At 39.3% G+C, this 24,246-nt stretch overlaps 1 protein-coding gene and 1 long non-coding RNA gene across 2 annotated transcripts in view; both read right to left on the reverse strand.

The window, feature by feature from the left end:
* Positions 1-2,622, reverse strand: part of LOC112434948 (uncharacterized) — a 36,279-nt gene extending 33,657 nt beyond the window's left edge. The window contains exons 1-4 of the mRNA XM_076884655.1: positions 2,392-2,622; positions 2,182-2,286; positions 1,857-2,075; positions 1,218-1,544 (exon numbers count right to left, since the gene is read on the reverse strand). Of these exons, the coding sequence (XP_076740770.1) occupies positions 1,218-1,544; positions 1,857-2,075; positions 2,182-2,286; positions 2,392-2,575 (835 nt within the window). The 5' untranslated portion in view covers positions 2,576-2,622. The remainder of the gene's footprint in view (positions 1-1,217; positions 1,545-1,856; positions 2,076-2,181; positions 2,287-2,391) is intronic.
* Positions 2,623-2,714: 92 nt separating this feature from the next.
* Positions 2,715-5,684, reverse strand: LOC143418915 (uncharacterized). Its single transcript, XR_013098865.1, has 5 exons — positions 5,547-5,684; positions 5,398-5,455; positions 3,798-3,835; positions 3,274-3,395; positions 2,715-2,996 (listed from the first exon to the last, which is right to left on the reverse strand). It is a non-coding gene; the product is annotated as an uncharacterized LOC143418915 (long non-coding RNA).
* Between the last annotated feature and the right edge of the window lie 18,562 nt (positions 5,685-24,246).

Here is a 24,246-nt window from a genome sequence, read left to right on the forward strand (position 1 = left end):
CAGATGACCAAGGTAACATCAGCAAGTGTGATGATCACTTCAATAAAAACAGAGGTTTTAGCAGTTTGTGAGTTAACACAATGACGAGGAGGAAAAGATATCAGCAAGACCATTTCCAGATTATGTAAGAATTTGTATATATATATGTATTCATGTCCATGTGCCCACCTGTGTCTGTGTGTATTCATCTCTCTCTCTCTCTCTCTCTCTCATTATATACACACACATTTAAATATATATACATATGGATTTTTAAAAAATATTTTTATATCATTTATTTTAATTATTTCATTTATTTTGACTACGTTGTCCCTCTGTTCAGCACGTTGGCTGACACTTGGTGTCTGTTAAATGTGCTATACAAATAAAGGTGACTTGACTTGACAGACAGTTTGCCCTCATTCTACAGTGAGACTGATTCTTCAGGTGTGGAAAACCTTCAAAACAGCTGCCAATCTTCACAGCAAAAGGTGAGACCGCGCAATGCTCAGAGAAACTGCAAAAAAACAGAGTCACATCTAGCATGTCAAAGGTCAACGTTTATGATGCCATATTTAGAAAAAAACTGAACAAGTATGGCTTCTTTGGAGGGATTAACAGGATCAAACCTCTTCTCAGGTCATGTTTATCATGTTTCTTACATCAGTAACATTAGACCTTTCAAAAGGCTGTACTCTCCAACCTACACAACTGCATTTTAAAGGTACTATTTACAAACATAAGGTTAGTTGTCAGTTTCCCAAAACAACCATGTCAACATTACAAAGTTGCTCAGGTAATCCTTTTCTTTTTCAAAGCATGAGAAAGTTGTTTAAAGAAAACGAATTAAGATTTTAAACATAACAGGATAACAGAACGCAGGTTTAACTTATTTGTAGGATTTGGTTTGACTTTTCTCTCATCATATTAATATTATAATATCACTCACCAGAACATGAAACACATAAAGAATCTACAGAGTAAATATAGAGTGTCTAAATCTGGCAGTGTCAGAAATTAATTTGCATAATTTGGCATAAAGATCTGGAGACGTTTGGTGACTCCATCATGGATGCTGTTGTGGATGGTTCTGCTCCGGTAACCAAAAATGCACCTACCTGTGGCAGCAAGTGATCCAAGGGCCAGAAATGTAAAATGTTACTGTACATGTGACAGGTGTTACATAATTTGAGGACATTTTTGGTACCTGAACACTGAGTGAAACAAGCTGTAATTACCTGTGACAATCAGAGTAACTCCAGGAAAATCAAACTCTTTCACTTCTTCATTTTCTGTTGTGATGGTGAACCTGTATTCTGCTGAGTCATCTCTCTTCAGCTTCTTTAATCTGAGGATGTGTTGGTTCTTCATGCTGTCATCATACTCCACATGATCTGCATCCTCAGTCAGCTGTTCAGCTTCTCTCTTGACTTTATACCAACATTTAGACTGTATCTGCTCGTAGTCAGGATGTGAGTATTTACTGGAGATGTTGACTGAAGATCCTTCCAGAGCACAGATTCTGCTGTGGACATAATTCAACGCCCAGCAGGAATCACTAACACCTGAAATATCAATGAAACAGAGAAGAGATATTTTAACTTAATTAGTCAAATCAGTTTATTTCTATCGCACATTTAAACGCAACAGATGTTGACCAACGTACAAGTAAAAATAACTTTAAAATATACCAGTAATTACTAATACTAATAATAAAAAACAACTAAGTACCCTATGAAAATAATAAGAATTGTGATGTGATCGCCAACGTTTTAAAACTGATCCTGAACTTTACAGGAAACCAGTGTGATGATTAGTCATAATTGCAAGAAGTGGTGGTAATACTTTGTAAGTGGAGAGACAGTAAGTTTACTCACAGACGTCAGCAGAGCGAACATCCTCAAGACCTTTTACAGCACAAGACAAACTGTCATGATTAGAGCTGGAAACTAGAATTTGTTTTCCCTCCTGCACTGTAGGCTTTCTGGTCTCATACCACACAAAGGAAATCAGAGGCTCAGTCAGAAAACAGCTGCTGTTACAGGTCAGTCTGATGTGACCTCTGTGTTCAGCAGGAGTCCTCTGGACATGAATTTCTGTTGGGAGATGATGAACACATTTTCCACCAGTTCATCTCTGTCATGTCAAATAAATTAACAAATAAAAATGAAGTTTCAAAGTGCAGTTTGTCCAGAACTTCACCTCTGGGATATGTGATGGAGCAGGACTCGTCCACTGATGTCTGCTGAGAAGAACACATTCTCCCTTTAGCATAGGTCACACTGAAGCAGGTCTCTGTGATGGAACCTGAGAAAAACCAACAACTTTCAGTAAATTCATTAGAGTCTGAAGAGTAAAGTGTTTGTGTTTAACATCTCATAACATGATGAGGAGGCGTCCATCATGACTCACCCACAGAGACTTCAGGGGCTCTGAGATGCTCGTAGCCTTTGACAGCACAGGAGTATGTGACTGCTTCCTCACTGCTGAGCAGCTCTTGGTACCAGGGAGACCAGTCCTCATAGAGAAACTCTCTGTTCTTGTACCAGATGTAGGCTGCAGGCTTTTCAGTCAGAGGACAGCTGCTGCTGCACATCAGTGTTACTGTCTGTCCCTCTGTGGCAGGAATCACCTTTACCTGCAGCTCTGAGAGGTCACATGACCAACATGAATACACTGATCATTCATAAACTCATTCATTTGTGATGCATTTGTAAAAAGAACTGTACCTGTAACTTGGAGATGAATTCCACATTGTTGGCACTTTGATCTGTCAGCAGTTTTAATGCAGTAAAAATTTGCATCTCTCTCTGTCAGATTATTGATTGTTAGAGTGAAATTACTCTCTGCTGACATGCTGTACTTTACATGTGTTTCCTCTACTGAGAACATTATCTTGGAGACAGTATCGTGTCCAGTGTACCAGCCATTTCTTGCAGTGGGATGTTGATGTGAGCAGGGCAGATTCACTGATGAACCTTTCAAGGCACAGATGCTGTTTGCTTTTCCCTGAACACCTTTAACACAACATGTGATTAGAAAACATGGTGAACATTTATGCTAACTTTCTTTTCTGTGCTAATCTGTGATGACAGCATGTTACTGTGAAGGATCACAATCTGGTGCTTTGATACACTTGACAGTTCAGAACAGTAAAAGTACAAATCCTGTTAACTGTCAATCTTCTGTTCTCTAAAATCATTTTGTAACTTTCTGCAGGTTTGACACTAAAACTCCTGCCTTCCACAAACAGCATCACAGTCATCATGAGGAGGAGAAACAAATTATTCCTACCTGAGAGACACAGAATGAAACCCATGAACAAACATCCAGCTTCTGCCAACAACATGGCTGCTGTAGATTTTCTCTTCTAATGAGAAAGTTGATGTATGATGATTGTAAAGAGCCGATCACTGCTGCTCTCAGAGTTTGGAAAATATCAGAAACATGAATGTTAAAAATCAACATCTGTCTACCAGGAATCACTGACTTGTGTGAGTGTGTCAGCAGACAAACTGCATTCAGGTTTAACACCATCACTTCCTCATTTACTTATTTCCCCTCCACAAAGAGCCCTCTAGTGAAGAATCGAGATATTGCAGGAGCAAGTCTACAACTATACCTTTGCATTTGCTCCTTATCACTATTGATGGCTTTATTATTGTTTTACTTTAAGGATTCCAATTTACACATTTTAATATATGTTATTAGATCCTGTCAGTGTTTTTTTTTTGTGGTTAAAAAAAAGTTGCACATTACCCAGAAAAAGCTCAGTGAAGTGCAGTCTGTTTTCACGATGATCATTCTGCTCTACTTACTGAACTGAGATGTTTTCATGCTTGACATCAGGGTTAATCTGCAGAGACAAGACAGTTATTATAAATTCATAAATTAAATTACATCAAATGATTTGGATGATTCACTTTGCAGATTCAAGATTCTTTATTTGTCACATGCATAGTTGTACGAGTTCAACATGCAGTGAAATGAATTGTGTCCTGAAACGCTCCCCGATTAAAGAGGACATTATATACACTAAGTAAGTAAAATATATACAATAAGTTAATTTAATAAAGCAATCTGGAAATTTTTAATTAAAAGTCTGAAAATGTACATTGTGTGAGTGGAATGTTAAAGTGTCTTGTGCCATATTAGCACTGCAATGTATTGACAGAGCAGTGCAGGTGGTGTAAACAAGTGCCCAGTGTGATGTAAACAGAGTAATGCAACAGAGTGACCGGAGTAGTGCAAACTGTAATGTATAAGGTGATATACACAATAGTGAGGCCAAGAAGAGTCAGACATGATATGAGATGATGTTCTGGAAAGTTCTGTAATGTGGCAAAAATCAGTCCTGTCTCAGTCATCTAACTATAGGTTCAGAAGGACGTTTTGATTTGCGACTCACAAAAGGAGTTAGCTTGGAAGTAAACAACTGGGACCTTTATTCTCAGTACCATTCATAAACACATACATTCTCTTTGTGGTCAGAGTTCGGGGCTGAGATATTTTTCTGTTGCTGTGACACACTTGACCGCCATTAGAGGGAAGATCTCACAGGAAGAGACAGGTAATGCTTCCTGTGCACGAGGCGCATGGTCCTTGTAACACAAGACTGCATCAAAGCCTGTTATTGTCACAAGGACAATAACAGGTTATAGCTTTAGATGATGAAAAGGGATTTTGTAGCCCTGTATTTCGCATGGGTTACATGACCATTGAATGTTAATTATACAAGTGTTTTCAGCCATTGGAGCTGCTAAAACAAATAAACTACCGACTTTCTCTGCGAGGATAACTGAATGGTCTAAAGTTTTTCCAAAATCTTCTAGTTTCCATGATGAGCATCATTCATTAGATACTGAATGATTCACTTCTAAATTTCTGCCTGTAGGCCTCATGTACAAGTATATAAGTGTGTAAAATTATCTCTTTAAGCACTTCAAATGGAACGATAGTTATCTTTTCAAAAGTGCTGAAGTACAAATGTACCTCAGACAACTAAGGCAGGTAGACATTTACTGCAACGTTTTTACTGCATTTTTGGGTGAGATTTTGGGTTTGTTCAGTCGAATGCCCTTTCTACCCTGAGGATATCCTCAATGCTTTTACTTCAAGCTTTTTTAACTTTAACTTTGGAGATCATGATCTTCTTTACACACATTATCGTTTTCCTGTGGCTCCAACTGTGATGTGTTATCCTGAGTACTGAAGTTAAAGTAAGTGAATCCAGATAACAGAATAAAGAACTCAGTTAATACAGGGCTCAGGTGGAGGCCTTAAAAAAGGTTACAGGTAGGTGTATGTGAGACAGAAAAAGGCTACAAAACAAAAGCTTAAGATTGATTCCTGATGGCAAATAAACGATCATTCGGATTAAGGGAAACAGGACAGATGAGGAGATGTTTGTGTTTGTACCTGCTGTTTGTTGTCTGATGTTTCCCTTCTTGGAGACTGACTGGAAGTCCTGTTTCTTCTGATTCATAAAAATAAATTAAACAGTGAGTGAAGAACAGATTTCAAAACACATTTTAAATGTGACTGAAACAGAACAGAGTGATGCTCACCTAAAACCCAGCTTCTGCTAAGATCATGACTGTTGTGGATTTCAGCTTCCAGTCAGAAAGTTGGTTGGATGATTCTTTTACAGCTGCATCCTTTCACAGAAAAAGCAGAAAACAAAACGGAGATTTCCGATGTCCTGTCCAAACTAAAGAAGTTTTTGTACCCTTCTTTAGCTACTTTCTGCTAAAACCCGAGAAGATACAGAGAACATGTCGTCTCTTTCAGCTGCATGCAGTTGTGTTAATTTGTGGAGGTGTTGGTGACAAAACTGTTTTCTGCATTTATGATGGAAACAAACTTCTGTGATGAAGAAGATTCTCCAGCTTCAGCCGTAGTGGTCTGTAAACACACTGTAAACACACTGTAAACACACTGTAGGAAATGATCAGTGAACATAGTACATGAATATTGTATAAATACATGTGACTGTTTCAATTTTTGGTGTTCAGTGTTTTTTTGTTTTTGTTTTTTTTTACGTAACTCATTTTTGCTCAGATCAGTGAGATGAAGTTGTGCAGAATGATCGAGTGTAATGATGTAAAGCTTATTCTGCTGTGATGCTGAGACCTGTGTTTTGGGGAAACCAAGAAGAAGGTGAGCAGAGATCAGTGAATGAGTCCTGCTCCATCACAGCAGACGTCTCTGAGTAAGACAGAGATCTGTTTACTTTAGTCAAGTTTTTTTCATACAGGGCACTGAATCAACTTTAAAATCTCCCATTTAAATTTCCAGTGTTCTGGATAATAACTGCTGGGGAGTGAATTAAATCAGCAGGATGCTCTGGAAGGATTTTCAGTCTAATGATGGAGTAAAACGATGGAGAAAAGTTAAAGTGGAAGATAAAAAGCTGAGATTGTTCAATGTATAACCTTAGTCCCTTGCTCAGCTTTCCTTGACTGGTTGTTAGTTCCCTGTTTTGATCCTTTTCTGTTCCTTCAGTCTTGTCCCCGTGTCCTGTCTCCACTCTGAGTGTCTTGTCTTATGTCTTATTTTCCCGTTTAGTTGTGTCACGTTGATCTTGCCTCCTTTAGTCATGTCTCTATTCCTGTTTTATGATTGCTGTGCTTTCTTGTCTTCAGTTTTACTTCCTCAGATTAGTTAGTTAGTTATTCTCAGCTGCATTCCCACCTGTTTCCTCCCCCCTTTGTTATCTCATGACTGTTTATTTTGAGTCTCAACAAACAGTAAAATCAAAGCTTTTTCATGTATTTTAAAACATGCAAGTAAATCAGTTCAACTCTGTGACCTGTGAATAAAAACCTTTAAATGCTGTTTTGAGACTTTGACATCAAATGGTTTAATCCTTTTATCAAAACTTTCTCACTTTGTAAAAAAGTGTGCCTCATGTAGAGTTCAGACATAAACATTAAATGTGAAGGATTTATGTGAAACTTTACAAAAATACAACTTCTGAAATAGAGAAAAGCAAAATAATATATGCATCAGAAAACAGGAGAGCAAAAACAAAATGAGAAAGTAGCACCAACTACTGTACAATACATCACAGCAGCACTGCAACACTCACCGGCCAATTTATTAGGCATGCCTGTCCAGCTGCTTGTTAAGACAAATATTTAATCAGACAATCAGATCAGTGCATGCAGACATCTACAGCAGACATTGTTAAGATGAAACTGCTCAAACTCAGTTCAAGATACTGAGTCACTGTAATTCCTTTGTATTTCATACATAGGAAATATTTTTTTAGGGTTAACACGGTTATGAAATAAGGGCATCCCACAATAAATCATTCATTGTAACAGCTGTTAATAACTGTGCTGTCCTGTAATGTTAGATACCAAACTGCACCAGTAGAGGGTGGTGTCATAAAAGAGAGAAGGAAAACGACGTCCAGAGATAGTTAAGATGGCGAACTGATAAACAGACATGTAACACCCTGCTGCATTCAGTCATGTAGGTTTATGTGCTGCATTCATTAACAGGCATTTGTTCCTTGCTGAGAACTTGTTTCATCATCAGCCACCACTATAAACTGACCATTTTCCTTCTGATTAGATTGTTGAGTTTCTGGTGAGCTCTTCAGGTTGTACTCTGACATGGCTGCAGGGTAATGGATATGTGGCTGTTGAACACAGCATCTCTCTCAAACTTTCACAGTAGAGTAAGTCTGTAAGTCTGTGTCTGCAGGAGTGACACCAGATGCTCCGTCAGAGCTGTAACTCACAGCAGCATAATGAGAACACTCCTGTTGTCTGGGCTGATCTGACTGTACGGTGGAACAAAGAGGAACCACATGCCTGAAGTAGACTCTGCTGTAGTGGACTTCATCCTCCTGCTTTGGTTGTGTTGAGATGTCATTAACAGGACCAAGGCTGAGCTGAGGGAAACAAACAGCATTAATTTATACTGTACTTTAAACTTGACTCCTTTCACTGTATGTTGAGAAAAATGAAATGACCACTGGAAAGATGAGACAATTCACAAACTCTAATCTCTACCTGTTCAATTTGGTCAGACCTTTCAGTTGTTGGAGGCTGAGCAGAAGTTCTCTGTTTCCTGGTTAAAATGAATGAACTGAAAAATGAGTGACTTCAGAGCAGAGATTGAATCTACTGCTGTGAACCAACACTTACCTAACCCACCAGCAGAGAGTGAGAAGTATTAAAACCAGCAGAGCTGCAGAAACTCCTGCAGCTGCTGGTGTCCATGTTCCTGTGATACTTTGGACAGTGAGAGTCTTTGGAGCAGAGCTGATATCTTTGTTGGTTTTCACAGCACAGGAGTAGTTTCCTGCATCCTCCCTGCTGACTGGGTCTAGGATCAGATGTTTGTTCTGGTTCTCTCTCGGGGTCAGAGGTCGACTGTTCAAGTACCAAATGTAGTTTGTGTTGTCAGTCAGAGGACAGCTGGTGCTGCAGGTCAGTGTGACTCTCTGACCCTCTGTCACCACTGCAGAAGGACTCATCTTCACTCTCAGCTCTGACAGAGGAACATTGGCAGTGTTGTGTTTAATGTATTGTTGTAAACACAAAACATTTTTCAGTAACTCAGTAATGTAATGTGTTACTGTACTAAATTCACTAATCACATTACAGTTGCAATTATGTCATTTCTTGCATTGCAAAGGTTTTTCTGTTATCTGCACACCGGGTGGAGAGAAAGAAGAAAAATTCCAAACAAACTTTTCTTTCCTGCCACAATCAGCTGATTTCAGTTTGTGTGCAGGATTAGGAAAAAGGTAGAGCGGTCTACAGCCTCTCCGAATTGTAGGCAAAGACATTACTTTTATCTTTATTGCACGTAAAGAACAGAGCGCGATGATAAAGTGGAAACTGCATCTAGAACAAAAAACAACTGCATTACGTTGCTAACACAACTTTGGGTCTTTGCAAACATCTGCACAGACAGCATGCTAGTGCAAAGCCAGTCAAGAACCCAGACTGATGATAAAGCTGAGTGAATGCTGACTCCAGCCCAGCAGCCTGAACTTCAATAGGTAACAAAGGCAGTGATGAACAGACAGGCTGCAGCCTCTGTTTCTACCTGTTTATGTTTCTAAAGTAGAATCACTGGGAATCGCTATAAAGTTTCTTTGTTCTGGTTTTCATCTTTGCTTTGTGTTTCTAGCTTTGTGTTCACAGAGTAACGAGCAGGTGAGCAGTGTAACAATTTACTTTATCTGGTGAGTAATCAAGTGACATACTGTATTACTTTTAAAAGGTGTAACAAGTAATGTGTCATATATTCTTTTTTTGAGTAACGATACCAGCACTGATCAAAAACATTTAATCTCAGAGTAAATCTCCTCTGTGACTCACACACTAAACATGGATTTTGACTAAAGCTACAAACTGGTGCTTTAGTCCTCCTGTTCAGTGGAGAAATGTATTTATTAAAGAAGTGTATTTCACTACAAGTTATACATACATATTTGTACTTTCAGTTTTGTCAAAGTTCAATCTAAATTATCTTAAAAGAGAAAACTTTTTAGTCCACAACTTATTTCTGACGTCAACTAACACAAGTAATTTTACTGTTATGCCGATGACTGCCAAATTTATTTGACACTAAAACGCAAGGATGCCATCTCCATAAAACCTCTCTTGACATGTCTAGATGACATTAAAGCTTGGTTGGCTCGAAACTTTTTAAATTTTAATAAAAAGAAAACAGAAGTGTTGGTGTTTGGACCCAGTGGTCCCTGTGAGTCCTCCTCTGTTGTTTTAGGATCTCTGGAAGTCTATTTTAAATCTGTTGTTACTGACCTTGGTTTTAAGTTGGACAGTGATTTTAAATTGGACAACCAAATCAGAGCAGTGGTGAAGTCCAGTTTTTATCATTTAAGGCGACTGGCAAGACTAAAATCTTTTCTTTCGAGGCAGCACCTTGAAACAGTGATCCATGCTTTTATTTCTTCCCGCCTGGACTACTGTAACTCACTTTATGTGGGGGTCAGTCAGTCATTGCTCTCACGTCTGCAGCTGGTTCAAAATGCGGCTGCACGACTCCTAACAGGAACTCGAAAAAGAGAGCATATAACCCCCGTGCTGGCCTCTCTGCACTGGCTGCCTGTGTCTTTTAGAGTTAATTTTAAAATTCTTATGTTTGTTTTTAAATGTCTACACAGTCTTGCCCCGCCTTACCTCTCTGAGCTTCTTCATCCCCACACACCCTGTCGGTCTCTCAGGACAGCTGACCAGCTGCTCCTGGAGGTACCGAGATCCAGGAGGAAGCCCAGAGGGGACAGGGCCTTCTCTATTGTGGCTCCAAAATTATGGAATAATTTGCCCATGCATGTTAGAGAGGCCCCTTCACTGTCCACTTTTAAATCACGTCTTAAAACCCACTTTTATTCCTTGGCTTTTAACCTCAGTGAGACTTAGTTTCTTTTTTTAATGCAGTAGTTGTTTAATTAATGATTTCACTCTTCTTTTATTTGTTTTTTATTTATATCTCATGTAATTTTATTTTACAGTTCCAATGTACAGCACTTTGTGTCAGCTGTGGTTGTTTTAAAGTGCTTTATAAATAAAGTTGATGATGATGATGATGATGAGATGACAAGTTTTTCCACAGTTTTTGTCATTTTTAGTAAAGATAATATTTTGTTTCTTCTTATAGTCGATCTTTCAGTGCAGGAATTTGTGTGGAGTATTTTAACATAGTGGTAATGCTGTTTTAGATGAAGGACCTGAATATTTCTTCCACCTGTGTATCTCCGAATTGGACCGTATCTAAAATTTACCCTTGCATTTGCTATGATGGACTATTTACTCCATGGTGTAGCTATTTTCTCATAATTAAAAAATCGGAATATTTCTTCCACCTCTGCTCCTGTTCAGACATTAATGAGTAAAGTCTGCTGAGTGAAGAGTTTAGATTTACCTGTGACAATCAAAAAGACTCCAGGCAGATCAGACTGTGTCCATCTTTTATGATCTTTGTTGAATCTGAATGTGTATCCTCCTGAGTCATTCTTCTTCAGGTTGTTGATGGTCAGGATGTGTTGGTTCTTCATGTTGTCCTGATACTTCACACGACCTGCAGCCTCAATCAGCTCTTCAACTTCCACTTTATCTTTCCTCCAGTTTTTACTCCAACATTTAAACTCTGGCTTCCTGTTATCAGGATGTGAGTATTCACTTGTGATGTTCACTGAAGATCCTTCCAGAGCACAGATTCTCCTGCTGACATAATTCACTCTCCAGCAGTTTTTATCCTGAACACCTGAAATAAAGATGGAAGATTTAGAGTTGTTTGATTTTCTGTATGCTGACACTTTTATTCATAATTAACTGAAAGAAAAAATGAAATGAATTACTCACAGACTTCTGCAGACTGAAGATGCTCGTGGTCTTTTACAGCACAAGAGAACTTGTCTTTTGCAGAGATATGAATTGAAATATGTTGATTCTTGACGTTTCTGCTTCGGTTTTGGTACCACGTGTATGTAGTTTTAGGGTCGGTCAGATTACAGCTGTTGTTACAGGTCAGTGTGACATTATCTGATGTGTAGGAAGTTCTTTGAACACAAACCTCTGAAAGATGATTAATAAAGTTTTCATAACACACAATGACCTATATCATTTTATTTCTGTTTTTAGGATGTGTGCTAACAGATTTATTAACAAAGGTCATATTTAGTGTAATCTTATAAAAGGAAAATTGACATTAAACAAAAATGTGAGAGGTTAGGTGAAAGATGTGTGTTTATCTGTGGAAACTTCACCTCTGGGATATGTGATGGAGCACAGCTCATCTACTGATCTCTGCTTGTAAGAACACATGTTCCCTTTAGCATAGGTCACACTGAAGCAGGTCGCTGTGATGGAATCTGTACAACAAAAGATGTATTGAGATATACTGAGATCATTCTTACATTTATACTAATTTACTTAAATTATTCTGTTTGTTTTGTTGAACAATAAACATCATGACTCACCCACAGAGACTTGAGGGGCTCTGAGATGCTCGTAGCCTTTGACAGCACAGGAGTATGTGACTGCTTCCTCACTGCTGAGCAGCTCTTGGTACCAGGGAGACCAGTCCTCATAGAGAAACTCTCTGTTCTTGTACCAGATGTAGGCTGCAGGCTTTTCAGTCAGAGGACAGCTGCTGCTGCACATCAGTGTTACTGTCTGTCCCTCTGTGGCAGGAATCACCTTTACCTGCAGCTCTGAGAGGATGATGGAGAACAACTTATACAATGATGTCATTTGGAAAGTTATTAATGAGTAAAAGTCACTGTACCTGTAACTACTTGAAGAGTAATATTACTGAGTGAACAGTTTCCTGGACTGTCTGTAGTCTTCATACAGCAGTAAGTATTTGCATCACTCTCTCTTAGATCATTGATGGTTAAAGTTGACTTTTTCTCTTCAGACATGTTGTACGTTACACGTTGTCCATCCACAGAGAGCTCACTCATTGATCCATTTAAGTGTACAGTGAACCATTTGCTGCTTGAAGTCAGATGTTGATGTGAGCAGTGCAGATCCACTGATGAACCTTTGAGAGCACAGATCCTGGTTTCTCCTCCATTAACACCTTTAACAGGAAGTTTATTAGTAACAGATTTATTAGAGATTTGCTTATTAGATTGCTGTTATTACCTGTTTTTTTTCTTTTTTTTCCATTAATCATTAAATAATAATGTTATTTATTTGTACTGTAAAATCTTAGATGAATTTACAAAGTGTTGCTTAAATGATGCAGTATCAATCTAAAATAATTCAAACAATACAAACAGCTCTAGCTCCATCTTGCTGGGTCAACTTCTCTCTTTGAGTGTGAATGATGAAAATGATGCCAAAAATGACACATTCAGCTGTCTAACACATCGTAGCAAAGTTTAACTTCCTTCTTTCCTTTTGTCTTTTCTTTGTATGTGCATGTTGTGTCTTTTTACCTGAAATATTTTGTGCAATTATTCCTCCTATAATGATGTTTTGTCTGTATTTTACTTATTATAGGTTGTCTTTAATCACAAGTTATTGTTCAAAGAGCAGAAAGCTGCAGAGGTGTTAAAACTATTGTCTGTATCTGGTTTATGATGGAAACACGTCTGTGGTGACAAAGAATCTCCAGGCTGAAGCTCAGTGATCAGCATGAACGGCTGTGATGATGTAGACCTTACTCTGCTGTCAAGCTGCAGCTGCTCTTTGTATCAATGTAAAGGATCATATTTATTATCGAGCGACCTAAAAACTAATCTAGCCTAAAAAACTCTGACATGTTTCCGCAATCAAACCTCTGTCATAGAGTTTGAAAAGTTTTTGTTGACATCACTGTTTTCTGGTTGTTTTACTAGAATAACTGTCAGGGCTCGGAGTGGACTATTCCAGTAATGATGTCGTACCAACAAAATATTTATACAGTGAGCTGAAAGGAGGCCATTTCTGATGTCTTTGTATATTGACATCATCTCAGACTCCAGCTTTCTGCTCGGTTGTTGTTCAGTTTCCCCTGAACTGCTTTAACATTCATTAGCTCACTTCAAGAGCTCATCAGAGCGGAAACTTTAAGTCCTGCTGATTAACAGTGAATCTCGTGTTTTCTAACATCCTTTAATAACTTTCCAGAGTTTTCCTACATTTAAAACATTCATCCATGAATGCTTTAGGAGGAGAAACATTCCTACCTGAGACAAACTGAATGAATCCCCAAACCAAAAATCCATCTTCTGCCGAGATCATGACTGTCAGATTTCAGCTTCTAGTCAGAAAGTTAAGTGCATTGTTCGTCACACAGGAACTAAAGCTTAAAAACCCGAACTGACACGACTAAAGTTAGTTCAGCCAAATATAAACTGCAGCTTTAACACCATCAAACTTCCTCCTGCATGGTGTTTTTTAGAAAGAGCAGACTTCTTAAGCTTAAATTTAACTTGTGGAGTTTTTTTAAACAGCAGAAATTTCTCTACATTTGCCTGACTGAGGCTGGAGAAGTGTGAAGCTTAGTGTTTTTCTTTCTTTTAAGTAAACAGTTCCTGCCAAGCAAGGGAACAAACATGCTTTATTTGTTTTGAGAACAGCAGTAATCAGTAGTATTATTTTCATACATACACAATTTAGAAAAACAATGAATGTAAAGCTTAAAAAACACCTCATCTGATCTCAATGGGGAAAGCGTCACAGTGGATATCTATACTGATACAGACTGATGGCACATTGTTTGATGGAAATGAAAACCATCAACCTTCAGAGGGCTGAATTTGATGGAAGTCTGTTTCTAATTGTTTGGTTAATAACATTAACATCAGATGCCTACTGGAGGTCATTTTGTAGGGCTCTGGCAGTGCTTGCTTTCCTAGTTCTCTCCCACATGGTTGCCCACAAATGTGCCCACAAAATGAAACATTTCAGTGGAAATTTAATTGCTTACCACCAATTTTTCGTGGTTTCCTGGTGGTTGGCCTTTTTTCCCTGTAGTGTGACCGAGGCCTAATCTACAGCACATCGCTGAACAATTCTGGGAATCTGGAGAAAACACTCTGGGCTAGGAACAAGACAAAGACAACACTTAAAGGCCTGTGATCTTTGGGCTTTCAGGCAGGGCTGCAATGAAAATATGCAAGATTCTGTCATGGAAATCACTGCATGGGTTTGGGAATAATTCCAAAAAACACTGTCAGTGAACAAATTTCATTCCTTTACGGTCACTCAAAGTAAAAATCAGCAATACAAACAGAAAATAGAGACCAATGTCAATTAATATGTCCGACCACCTCCTTTCACAAAATGTACTTCAGGGCAGCTGGATAGTATAATGGTAAGACCACACACCTTTAGAGCGGAGATCTCAAGTTTGATTCCCTCCTGGTATCCAGCAAGGGACCTGGCTAGGTCCCCCATACCATAACACCACGTCTGCTGCTCGGACATGATACATTTAAAGGCATGTTGTACTCTGTATGTGACCAATAAAGCTAGTTTCTTCTTATTCTCTGGGAATCACGCTTTCATTCCTCACTTCTTCTCACTTATCAGTTTTTCAGGTAGATTTTCTCTGACAACAGACTTCACTTCATACCTGTCACTGTGTGTGTGAAGGGCAGAATGGGGTGGATGTACAGTAGGCTAAACAGATTGTCTCCATCAGATTTCAGGTACAGCATCAGAGATCTCTGTACAGAAGAGCACAGTCATAGGAACGGCAATAGAAGATATTGCAGAGAACCCTCAACCCTCAAGTCAGAAAGAAGACTGTATGATGATTTTAAAGACCTGATTACTGCTGCTGCTCTCATCAGAGATTAGAAAATACCAAAAATATTAATAAATGTTAAAAAAATCAACAGGCGTCTAACATGAAAGGCTGAGAACTGACTTGTGTGAGTGTGTCTGCAGACAAACTGCATCCAGCTTTAACACCAGCACTTCCTCATTTCTATTTTCCTTAAAAGAAGAGCCTCTAGTGTAGAATCATTGTACTGCATGAGCCAGTTCACATAATACAGAACCATTGAATGAATTGCTTCATATTTATCATCACAATTATGGGCTTTATTGTTTTAGTTTATCACAGTATCCCAGTTAAACGTGTGATACGACCACATTTTGTTATATTGTCATTAAAAAGCTGTTAGTGCTCACAGTGAGAGGAGAGAGACATGAAGCTGTCAGGGATTATTTTGAGGTTTAAAAAAAACAAAACTTAATATATGTTAAACTTGCCGACATGATGACTTTAAAGCTTTAACTTCTCGGTTAAACAGTCCTAATGTTTTACATTCAAAGCTGCAAATCACACAGAAAGTAACTCAACCCAAAGCATGTCATTTATTTTACACAACACTAACACCACATACAAACACTGGCAGACAGCTGTGGTGTCTCTGCTATGATACTGAAGTTATTTTAGACACAAAACATTTACAGGAGAAGGTCCCTTTAAATAAACATGAAGCTATTTAGTGATGATCATCCTGCTCTGCTCACTGAGCTGAGATCATTTCATGCATGAGATCAGGGTTAATCTGAGGAGATGAGACAGTTGATGCATTTATTTTGAACTTCTTCAAACATTTGGTTCATTAAAATAATGTAAATAACGGTAAATGGACTGATTTTTTATAGCCCTTTTCTACTCACCCTGAGTACTCAAAGCGCTGTATACAACATTCCTCATTCTCCCCTACTCATACAAGCACTTCTAAACTCAAGTGCAAACTAATAAACATTCACACACATTCACACTCCGATGACTGGGGAAGCCAAGGATCGAACCCAGCCCATCGTTCCTTCAGTGGGCTGGTTTCAGTCATTATGCAAATGTACTGTTTATAAGATTTGGGGAAACCTGGAGTCAGCTGAGACTGAAGAAGTCACTTGAATGAGTGACGAAACGTTTCTCACACAAAACGTTACGTCCAGATGAACAGAATCAACTTTTGGAGATATATACCTAACCATGTAGAAATGTTGCCCAATCAGAAGTCTAGAAGCCTGGGTGGGAAAGAATAAACAAAGATGGCTCATAGAAGTAGAACTGAGTCCTATGTGTGGAGGGACAGTAACTGTGTGTGTATATGTAAGTATTTAAACACTGCAGAGAGTACAATTAACAGTAACAGTATTTTTTCTAAGTCCGCCATTGTAGAAATTCATTTCACCGAAACAATAACGTGATGTCAAAAAAGGCGCACACCTTTGACGCTGCATTTTCTCTGTTTTCCTCATCCACACGTAAATGCAAAAACGGAGTTTTTAAAAATCTCTGTTTTACGTGTGGACGAACGGTGCAAACGCATAGAGAAATCTGCGTTTTCAAAAATACCCGTGTATGTGTGGACGTAGCCTTAGAAACTAGGATCTGTTCTGGTTTTCATAAACTGTTCCAAATCTGAGGCCTTTAAATGAAAGTGAGGATTGACCAAGGAATGTTTTGTATTTTGGTAGTTTGCAGTCTTCATGAGCTGCTCCTCTTCTTAAACTCTGCTGCTGACTTTTGAAATCATTCTCCTCCAAACATTCTCATGTCACACCTCTACTGATCTCACTGCACTGGCTCTATATTACATTTAGGCTTTGTATGGTAAAGCATCTGTGTCAATAGACTTTGCAGCCATATGTCACCAGTAGGACTCTCAGGTCATCTGATCAGGGTTTATTGTCCATTCCTACAAACTAAAGGTGACAGACCCTTTACAGATGTGGCCCCCTCTCTTTGGAATTCACTGTCCCATCAGCCTAAGACCTGTGAGTTGAGTGGATTCACTCAAAAAGCACCTAAAGACTCATGGTTTAAAGTGCCATTTGGGTAGTTTTTATTTTGTTCTGTTTATTTCTGTTGTGGTCCTTTTTGCAGGCCAAATCAGTCAATGTGAGTGTGTAGTGTGTTTGTTGCAGATGCAGAGTATTGTGGGGGTCTGCTAATCCTGGAAGACGTTCCACACCTGCACACTGTTGAGCTGATTAGGGTCCAACTGTAAGAGGCTGGTGTTTCCATTTATTCAACACCAGATTTTATTCTGCATGTGCTAAACAAGCTTGGCTCCTGCGATGCTGATGTGTATGCTGTCGTTTCTGCTTTACTCACATTTGGCTTCTTTGCTCTTGCACCTCAGAAAACCAACTTATTTGGGAGTCTAGGTCACTTTCTTTCCAAGCTCCTTAAATAAATGTGTACTTCCCATTTGGTTGTGACTCTTTGTGTGTGGTCTGAACCTGCATTTTACATCTTGCTACTATATGCTGGATAGTCTCTGGGGCACCTTTGCACAGTTTAAAGAGCATATGTTCTTGTGCCGCCAGTTCAGAGCCTCTGTGCTGTCCTTTAAGCCGGCCTTTTCTAGCCACTGGTGGGATTTCTTGATGTGAACCAGTTCCTTTATCTATCCATATATCTCATGCAGGGGCTTGGTCATCTATGACTGTTTGTCATCACTATCTGTCTTCAGCTGCCTGAGGCATTCTTTTAGCAGCTTATCTAAGAGGCCGTCTTCCTGAAGTATTCATGGACGCCTCTCAATATAGCCGATATTTACAAAACTAAAAATGGTTGGCATAGTAATGTCCTACAATTCTCAAATTAATTTGTGGGACACAACAGATTTAGAACAGAACATTTTAAACATTTAAAAGTCAGAGAAAACCAACATAAAAACTTAGAGAGAAGTTAGAGAGATCATCTTGAATGACTGTTTATATTAACCTGCATTCTGCTGTGGTGAGCAGAGATGTTTTCATATATGGGATCTGGGTTCATCTGAAGAGAGAAGGCAAATAATATAAGCAATGGGTTATTTAAAATTATAGAATAGACGGTGCTTTACAACAATGTTTTGTTAGTGTGCGTTAAGTGGGAGTGCAGGGTTGACATAAACTATTGAGGTAAGAGATCATCATAATTCTCAGACACATGAGTTGCAAGCAAAGAGTCATTGTGTTGTGCATGAAAGGTTTCCTCTATCAGTCTTTGTGGCAGGAGCAATGTGACAGGTAGATGGAGCATGAAGATTCACACTTTAAATCTCAATTCTGTTCTGTCATTCCCCCTACAGACTCTCTTTCATGCAACCATCTTCTTCTTCATCTCCACCTCATCCAAGTCACCTCGAGTTCCATCTAAGCCTCATCTTCATCATCACCAGCATCTAGACTCTGGGTCCTATCTTAAATCCTGTCACCACTGGCTTTTTGTTCTACCGTGATGGGTCATTGGAGACTAATCGCAGAATAGCTTAATTAATTCTCAATAAATTATCTTCAGTTCTTCCAAATGATCGCTCCTTATAGAGGATGAATTTGTGGAGTCTGCTGTATCTGCAAGACTGAGTTGAATTCTGCTTTGGTGGCAGTTTTCTCATTTGCAGCTTCATTAAAACAGTAAAACTCTCATTACTCTGTTAGATTATTGATTGTTAATGTGGAATTACACTTGTTAGTTTAAAATGTGCATCTTGGTTTATTACCACCAAATTCTTCAAAAGAACATTTCATTACCAAACACAAACACTATACTATTTCAATATTCTTTTCTAACAGGATGATCATAGTTTTTTTTACTTTAATGAAGTTTAAAACTCTTATCACAACAAAAGAATTTAAAATATACTTTACTAACAGTGCATCTCCTATTAGCAACTTATACAGTAATAACACTGAAGTCGTTGCTTATGAGACAACTATTAGGATAATAAGCATACAATGAAAAGCATTTTCAACAATAAATATTCAATATGGCTTAAAATCACATAATTAAGTTAGTGACAGGTATATTTATTGTGGGGTTTTTGTATGTTGTTAAAAAAGGACACAGAAGGTGTGTCCTGCGGTAGAAAAAGAAATTAAGAAATTAAACTCAGACTTCAGAGGAAGGATCAAATTTGTGTAGTTCTACTTGGTGGATTCACGCTTATCAAGATCCTTTAAATGTGTTTTTGTAGTTACTTTTATCTCTCTTCTGGCAGTGAGTATAATAAATGTACTTCTACTCTCCTAATAAATGTAGACCAGAGAAATAGCACGATGCACACATCATTCACAGTAACAGCTTTCAACAAGTAAATATTTTTCCTCTGATTAGGTTGGCTGAGTTTCTGGTGACCTCTTCAGGTTGTACTCTGCCATGACATAAGCAGTTATTGACCATGACATCTCTCTCAAACTTTCACAGTAGAGTAAGTCTGTAAGTCTGTGTCTGCTGGAGTGACACCAGATGCTCCATCAGAGCTGATGCTGACAGCAGCATAATGAGAACACTCCGGTTGTCTGGGCTGATGTGACTGTACGGTGGAACAAAGAGGAACCACATGTTTGTTTCTGAAGTGGACTCTGCTGTAGTGGACTTCATCCTCCTGTTTTGGTTGTGTTGAGACGTTTTCATACACAGGACCAGGACTGAGCTGATAAAGACAAACAGCATTACATTATAATGCACTTTAAACTTGACTCCTTTTATTGTATGTTGGCAAAAATTAGTTTTTTTAAACTCTAATCTTTACCTGTTCAATTTGATCAGACCTTTCAGTTGTTGGAGACTGACCAGAAGTTCTCTTTTTCCTGGTTGAAGTTAATAAACTGAAAAATTAGTGACTTCAGAGCAGAGATTGAATCTACTGCTGTGAACCAACACTTACCTAACACACCAGCAGACAGTGAGAAGTATTAAAACCAACAGAGCTGCAGAAACTCCTGCAGCTGCTGGTGTCCATGTTCCTGTGATACTTTGGACAGTGAGAGTCTTTGGAGCAGAGCTGATCTCTTTGTTGGTTTTCACAGCACAGGAGTAGCTTCCTGCATCCTCCCTGCTGACTGGGTCTAGGATCAGATGTTTGTTCTGGTTCTCTCTCGGGGTCAGAGGTCGACTGTTCAAGTTCCAAATGTAGTTTGTGTTGTCAGTTAGAGGACAGCTGGTACTGCAGGTCAGTGTGACTCTCTGACCCTCTGTCACCACTGCAGAAGGACTCATCTTCACTCTCAGCTCTGAAAGAAGAACATTGGCAGTGTTGTAAAGTATTGTTGGGCAACAATGGTAAAATCCACGGTTTTTACCAAATCAAGGGCCTGTGCAACATCAGCCCAATCCTGACCTTAGAACCAATGATGGGCCGTCTCAACCACAGCCTAAACCTCACTTAATACCAAACGATGGCAGTCGTCCATATAATGACACTGATGAACTGGGTGCGCTGAGATGCCACCTGCAGGAGGCTCAGTGCATGTGCAAAACCAATCTTTACAAAATGACAGCTGCAAACCACAAAGCTGCTGCGGCTAAAACACAGAATAATTGGTGGTGTGTGAATAAGGCACGGCGAGTCCACAGGTCACAGTATTAAGCCATTATTGACTTGCATCACACCACAACACACCCCAACTCATGAGTCCCCGTGGTTTTAACTCGGCGAGCGTGATTAAGGATGCTGTGCAGGTGCGTCTGCCCTCCATGCACGGCACCGCCACCACACCTCACCACAATTGGCTTCGCCTGCAGCTACAGTCCTGCAGAGAAAATGCTGAAAAAAACCATCCTTGAAGAACTGGAACAGGCTTGCAGAAACACAGATCCGAGGACACAACAACACCTGAGCTCCTGTTGAAGACAGCAACACAGCTGCAGAGCTGAGTGTGGACGCTTCAACACGAACTGCAGAAGCTCCACACACAGACTCTACAGACGTGAAAACCGATCGAGAAGCTTAGTTGGAGGTCCAGTGCAAAAAACAGCAAGAAGAGATCGAACAACTCCGTGAGCAGCTCCTCAAAACTCAAAAGAATCTTGAAGAGGAAGTTGCAAAGCGCAAAGATCAGGAACAAAGAGCCCGATGTGAGCTCGCTAAGATGAAAGACAAACTCAGCACCAGTGAGGCTCTTCGTGAAAAAAATGATTTGAAGGCGCAAAACTTAAAAGAAGAGCTGAAACCAAAGCTTCCCACCAGGAAATCATGGAGAAGCAAAACCAGGAGAACACAACAGTCCGAAACCAACTCAGGCAAACAGAGTAAGAAAAGATCTCATTTCAGGAGTCTTTGCTGTCTCTGCAAGAGACAAGAAAAAAAAGCAAGAACACCAGTCCAACGTTGCCAATCCTGAAAATTCTCCAGCCCAAGACAAGACACTACATCAGTCAAGATCAGGAAAAGAGGCCAGTTTATCAAACCAGAAAAAGACGCAACACTTCAGGAGAATCAGCCAGAAAAAGAGGAGGCCAGCGCTACTAAACCAGAAAATCCAGAGGCCCGAGATGACCAAGTGCCAAAAGAAAAACCAAAAAAGAAAAAGAAGCACAACTGGTTTTGGAGACTATTCACTCCATCTAATAAAATATCAGCAATTTACAACTAAATAGTAACAGTTACTTCCAGTGCCTAAACATCCATTTTTAGGCATATTTACTTTAATATTTATCCATCCGCTTCTCTTTTTCAGGGTTGCGGGGAGCGCTGGAGCCTATCCCAGCTGTCATAGGGCAAGAGGCGGGGTACACCCTGGACAAGTCACCAATCGGTTGCAGGGTCAACACACAGAAACAGACAACCATTCGCGTTCACACCTATGGGCAATCTGAATTACTCAATTAACCTATCCCCACAAACTGCATGTCTTTGGACGCTGGGAGGAAGCTGGAGTACCTGGAAGAATCCACGCAAACACGGGGGGAACATGCAAACTCCGCACAGAAAGGTGGAATTGAACTCAGGACTTTCTTGCTGTGCGGCAACAGTGATCACCACCGTGCCACCGTGCACATAATATTTGCTTTAATATTGAGTTGTGTATAACTTTGTCATCGGCTCCACCCCCCAACCGGTCGCGGCAGATGGCCGCCCCTCCCTGAGCCTGGTTCTGCCGGAGGTTTCTACCTTTTGAAAGGTAGTTTTTCCTCCCCACTGTCACCAAGTGCTTGCTCATAGGGGATTATTGGGTTTTTTCTTTAGTTCAGTTCATTTGTATGTAAATACTGTTGGATTGAATTGAACTGAATTAAAGAAGATTTTTATGAGACAGAGTAGTCACTGAGTGAACCAGGGTATTATAACATCTTACGCATAAATAATTACGATCAACCCATTAAATAAATAATTGGATTTACCAAAACATCTGAAGTGTGAACATTTAATTTTGTTTCATTTAAAACATATGAAAATGTCAAATTACATCAATATAACAGCAGAAATAAAAATGTTTACGGTCTGGTTGAAAACTTTGTTCTGTGAATGATATCCACTGTGTCTGTGCTGTTGATGCCTTTTAAAAGCATTCCTAATAGCATCTATCTAGTAATATGCCTTGCTCAATGGTTCTTGGAAGTATTAACAGTTTTTGTAATTTGCTTTATAAATTCAAATTCTACAGCCTTATACTAGTAATCGCTTGTGCTACATGCGGGAGGCAGGTAGAGTCAGCTCAGTGTCCAGCCATTATTATGAAAGTTCTCTCTTTGGCATCCACAGACGCAACAGCTCATAACAAAATGGTGCAAACAGAGGTGAATCCACATAAATATACTTTTTATATCTGAAAGTCCTGAAGAGCACAGTGTTATGTAAAAAAGTAGGAAATTAGTTTTTGATTTATAATTTCTTTGTTGTAACAATTCTTTGTAGCAATAAATCTTATATAAAAAAAAAAGCCTGTATTTTTTTTTCCTTTTTTTACCATCAAATAGTGATATGTTTGCAAGTAAAATGTTTTATTGATTTAAACAGCAGAGTTGAGTATGTGGGTTAAATGCATAAAAAAAACTTGCCCACTCTGGAATGCCCTACAGTAGGGCTGGGCGATATGACCCAAAATTCATATCTCGATATTTTTTAGCTGGATGGCGATATAAGATATATATCTCGATATTTTTTTTTTAAGCCATAAAGTAAGAACAAAAAGAGAGGTCTTAGTCAAAGCTGTGTCCCAGATGTCACACAGGCACTTTTATTAACATACAGCACAGATGTACATGAACAATTACTCAAAATTAAATTATGAGCATTCATTAAATAATCATGCTCCATAAATAAAAGAAAACAAGGTTGTTTTTGTGCTAAACAAAGAGCTCACAATTGTGCAGTCAAAATGTAAACTAAAAGACGCTGAGCGTAATAACAAAGACAGATTTCACAGCTGCTCTGTTCCCAAGTTTTGCTGTGTGACTGACAGCCTGGAGTTTGAAATCCGCTTCATAACCACGTCTCTTACAGGTGCCATTTATGGTCCTTATACACACACAATACGGTAATATTACGTTGATGCACAGTACGTATCACTCCGCGAAGCTCCTCGGTAGCCGTAATGCGCCGACAACCTATCAAGCGGTGCAGCTCCGTAGCTGACCAAAGTCGTACTCAAACATTTTGACAGATTGCTGAGCGCCGTGTACCACATAAAATCGGTTCGCGGCCATCAAGCACAACCAGAATTCATACATAAGGCGCGCTATCAACTTTTGAGAGAATGAAAGGATTTTAGGGTTAGCGCTGTTAGCGCTGTTAGCTCGTTAGCACGTTGACGCCGTCCAGCCCCACGCATGGGGCGATGCGCAGTAACTCGTTAACGGAGATTTGCCGTGTCCGTCTTGTCGCTGCCTGCACGTGAAGCGATGGGGGAGGAGGGGGAGTTGTCTTCAGTGAAGGCGAGGCGGAGTAACGTTGCGTACAGACAAAAGTGGACGAAAGAGAGGCAAACTTGCGGCTCCACAACTATAATTATAACGTAACATAGACTATATCGATATAAAGGATATTGTCACATCTTATATCTCGTATAAAAATATATCGATATGTTTTAAAAACTCGATATATCG

The sequence above is a fragment of the Maylandia zebra genome, linkage group LG6, assembly GCF_041146795.1.
Source record: "Maylandia zebra isolate NMK-2024a linkage group LG6, Mzebra_GT3a, whole genome shotgun sequence".
Taxonomy (NCBI): Eukaryota; Metazoa; Chordata; class Actinopteri; order Cichliformes; family Cichlidae; genus Maylandia; species Maylandia zebra.